The sequence below is a fragment of the Microtus ochrogaster genome, linkage group LG3 (assembly GCF_000317375.1).
Source record: "Microtus ochrogaster isolate Prairie Vole_2 linkage group LG3, MicOch1.0, whole genome shotgun sequence".
NCBI classification, from domain to species: domain Eukaryota; kingdom Metazoa; phylum Chordata; class Mammalia; order Rodentia; family Cricetidae; genus Microtus; species Microtus ochrogaster.
The window spans coordinates 13,869,209-13,873,630 of NC_022029.1; the positions used below are offsets into that span (position 1 = coordinate 13,869,209).

General features: G+C 34.6%; 1 protein-coding gene across 1 annotated transcript in view; it reads left to right on the forward strand.

Moving 5' to 3' along the window:
• Atad2b (ATPase family, AAA domain containing 2B) overlaps positions 1-4,422 on the forward strand; it is a 134,963-nt gene that overhangs the window by 48,544 nt on the left and 81,997 nt on the right. The window contains exons 10-12 of the mRNA XM_005360570.3: positions 884-995; positions 3,207-3,322; positions 4,197-4,371. Of these exons, the coding sequence (XP_005360627.1) occupies positions 884-995; positions 3,207-3,322; positions 4,197-4,371 (403 nt within the window). The remainder of the gene's footprint in view (positions 1-883; positions 996-3,206; positions 3,323-4,196; positions 4,372-4,422) is intronic.

Here is a 4,422-nt window from a genome sequence, read left to right on the forward strand (position 1 = left end):
TCTCGAAAAACCAAAAAAAAAAAAAAAAAAAAAAGTAAATTAGGATTCAGAAATGTTAGTAAAGTTGGAGTTACCATAGAACTCTGCTTTTGAGGCTATGTCATATTGTGATTTTTTTTTAACCTGTATTAAGCCATATTCTTGTGCTATAATGACACACTGGAGGCTAGGTGATTTGTAGAGAAAAGGATTTTATTTAGCATGAAATTGAGGACATACAATATGGTGCCGGTTCTCGTGGTTCTCCCTGTGGCTGCATCACATCATAGCAGATGCCGTTATGGCAGGAGCACATGGAAGAGAGGCTATCATATGTGAAGTATTTGGAAATGGGGGAATAAGATGGACACTGAGTAGGGTCTCATGAGACATTCCTTTCTTCTTGTAGTGTGTCCCCAGTGACCTCTGACTGGGCTTCACCTCTTAGAGGTCCTACTACTCATATCAATACACTGAGGACCAAGCTCCCAGATTTCCTATTGGGAGAGGTTAAACTCTTTGAGAAAATAGTTTAATGCTGATGTTTGCTTTACCTGTTAGATGACTGGTTTTGGTCAATTTGAAAGCATCCAGAAAATGCAGTTTAAAGTATCAGACCTTTTCATGTTGTTTTCTGGATTATGATAAGCCAAAAAGATGAAAAACACGTCAAAGATTTTTTTTTCTACTTATTTTGACATTGAAGTGTGAAGGATTAAAAAAATTAAGCATTTGTTTTATTTTTGTACATCATTATGCACATGCATGAAGGTCAGAGGCAACTTGTGGGAGTTGGTTTTTTGCCTTCCATCTTGTAGGTCCGATTCAGGTTGGTGGCAAGAGCCTTTAGCGTCTCACATGTAAAGTTTTTGATGCCTTTATTTTCATGGTTTGTAAATTTCAGGTGTTTGCCTATGAACTTCAGAGCAGAAGATTTAGCAGGTGGCATTCTCCGAGAACGAGTGAAAGTGGGTGCGAGTTTGGCTGATGTTGATCCGATGAATATTGATAAATCAGTAAGTTTGTAAATGTTTCCAGAAGTAGTTTTATTATTTTTTGTTTGTTTTTAAGGTTTTCCTTATTTCTAAAACAACACTTGAAGAAGTAGAAACTCAGATATGACCAATATTAGTAGTTTCATGTGTGTGTTTTGGGTCCTCAAAACCTTGGTCACACATGCTACTTAAATTTTTTTTTCTTTCAGTGTTGCTAGAATCTTCAGCAGGTAGGAAATGAAGCTGAGAGGGTTTTACAATTCTGTGTAACAGTAGGAGCAACGGGTTGTTGTTGGAATTACCTGATTTTATAATCAGACTTGGATTTTATGTACCTTCCTCTGGCTGTGATGTTGCTAATGAATTTTAAGAGAAACAAGTTGGTATTATAGGAACTTAGCTGGATAGCAAAATTGCCATAGAAAAAAGAATTACAGAGAAATAAATGATAAATGGACTTGAGAGAATTAAGATATTCAAATGTGATGGATTTTAGTGAATTAATTGCTTTTGGAGAGTGACAGAAACAAACTGAGTATATTGTGCAGGCTTCTGGTTTAAGCAGATAGGTAGATAATTGATAGTCCTGATAGGTATTGGGTGGTTCCATTATCTGAAGGAGAGTATACAGGAGAAGGAATAAGATGGAAGGGGTTTTAGTTGACTTCAGACATGTTAGGTATCTCTAATGTACCATAAGTATAAGGCACTTGTAAGCAACTGACTGGTTAGATATAAGGTAGGAATATATGGTAGAAATTTAGGTATATGTCATCAGTGTAAATACTGTTGAAGCCACTCTGGACAGGTGAGAGCTGTACTCCAAGGAAGGGATGTGGTCTGAGAAGAACCAAGTTTATACAGACGTGGTCCACTGATTATAATGTCTCATGCTGGGGTAATTTGGAATATTCCCTCATAATCAAGAATTTATCTGAGTTTTTCTGGGTCTCTTGCATCTTCATACATAATTTAACTGCTTCTATGTGATTTAAAAGAAATTATCAAATTAGAGTTCAGTATACTATTGAAGATAAAAATGTAGTTGTCCTCAATCCAAAGTCATAGAGTAAAATATTTGTTTCATTATTTAGTACTAAAGGAAATTTTAGATTGTGTATGTCCTGAATCCCTAAGAAATAGTACACTTCTTGAGAACCTCATTATCTTTAGATTTGGTTTGCCAGTACTACTTTACTCTTCTAAGTCTATTAACTTTAGCTGTCTCTGCCAGTCAATTCTAATTTGATTATATATATTATATATATAAATAATTTAACTTTTTAAAAAATGTTCCTGGTTTTTATCTGCTTTAATTTTTTATAATTTAATTTTTTATAATTAGTTTTTTATAATTTCTTTTTCCTGCCATAATAAATAGTTTATAAATCATTTCCAAGTTCCATGGGAGAATGAGAAGTAGGGAAAAGGCTCCACCAGGTTCCAATAGGCAATCACTGTTAACATTCTATAAAATTTTCTTTAGGCAGTTTTTAAACAATTTTTATAAAGTCTTAATTGATGTAACTGTTATTAGTGAAATAAACAGTTTTTGTCACTTCTGGTATATCAGTGTTTTTCCGTTTCTTCATTATTGTCTCCTATGTGGAAAAATTAAATTTATTTCTTAGTAGAGGAATTAAATACTAAAGAGTAAGTTTTTGTTTGATTATGTTGTGTTTTGAAGAGAGTCACAGTAGTAGAAAATGTCTTCTGGCTCTATCCATTAACTAAGTTTTGTCTGGGGGAGCAGTTATTGCACCAGCTGAAGATACAGAAGGATGGGAAGTGTTAGTGTATAAATGTGACACCTTCTATAGATACTTGCTAACGTTTCCAGTTAGGCGCTGATCTTATTCCTGGCTTGTTCGATTACTAAAAGATAGTTTCCTTTGACTCTGAGTTTAACTTTGACTATATTTTTCTACATGTATTTGTGTGCAGCCAAAAACTTACTTGTATACATGCTCAAAAACCCCTGAAAGAATGTATTTATGGATTATGGAACTCATAAATTAAAAACATTTATAGAACATGGGCCGGGTATGATAGCACATGCTTTTAATTCCAGCACTTGGGAGGCAGAGGCAGGTGGATCTCTGAGTTCAAGCCCAGCCTGTTGTACACAGAGCTAGATAGACAGTGCTACATAGTAAGACTGACTCAAAAACAAACAAAATTTTAGAACCTATGAAATCACTTTATATTAAATTTCCTCCTTTTTTTCTCAAGGTGCGGTTTGATAGCATAGGTGGACTAAGCCATCATATACACGCTCTGAAGGAGATGGTAGTTTTTCCACTTTTATATCCAGAAATTTTTGAAAAATTTAAAATTCAGCCTCCAAGGTATGTCTTAGATGTTTATTTTTATACTGTTATTGTTAATTGATTGAATATCAATTAATTAGCCTTTGATTATAAAAATTTTATATATATTTGTTTGACTTTTTCTAACAATGATGATTAGAAATTTTTATTTAGAGCACAAAGGTTTGTTTTTCAACTGTACCTGTTTAGGAGTCCTTCAGGCACAGGACGAAATTCTTTATGGAGATGTGAAATTCCAGACTTATTTCTCTAGAATTAATTTAACCCTTTTCTGATTGCAAGAGTTTGGTCCTTTGAGGGCTCACCAAAGTGAAACTTGGAAATAAACTAGAAAAAGCCTTATCAGTTATAGAAAGGAGCTGTTCTTTTAACCCCGGCTCCCTGACCCAAATAATCACACAGAAACTATATTAATTACACTGCTTGGCCAATGGCTTAGGGGTATTTCTAGCTAACTTTTATATCTTAAATTAACCCATTTCTATTAATCTGTGTATCACCCTGAGGCTGTGACCTACTGGTAAGGTTCTAGTGTCTGTCTCTAGCTGTCTCATTGGCAGCTACATGGCTTCTCCTTGACTCTGCCTACTCTCTCTCTGTATCCCTATTCAGATTTGCCGCCAGACTTTATTCTGCCCTGCCATAGGCCAAAGCAACTTTTTTATTAACCCATGCTAATAAAATATATTCATAGCATACAGAGGGGAATTCCAGATCAATCAGTGCTTAGAATTACTACATAGCTATCTAAAATTATATGTTGGCGTGGGAAATCTTAAATTGGTGATTGTTGATGATAACAATTCTCTTAGATAATCTTCGTGAATTTCTTTGATTATAAAACCATTGGTATAAACTTCTTTAAATAATTTTTTTGTTTCTCTTATTCTAGGGGTTGTTTGTTTTATGGCCCTCCTGGAACAGGTAAAACCTTGGTTGCCAGAGCGTTAGCAAATGAATGCAGTCAAGGAGACAAAAAGGTGGCCTTTTTCATGCGTAAAGGAGCAGATTGCTTGAGCAAGTGGGTTGGTGAGTCTGAAAGACAACTTCGGCTTCTTTTTGATCAGGTAAGAAGAATCAGCTAATTCAAGGGTATCTTTTCCTTTTTTTTTTTTTTT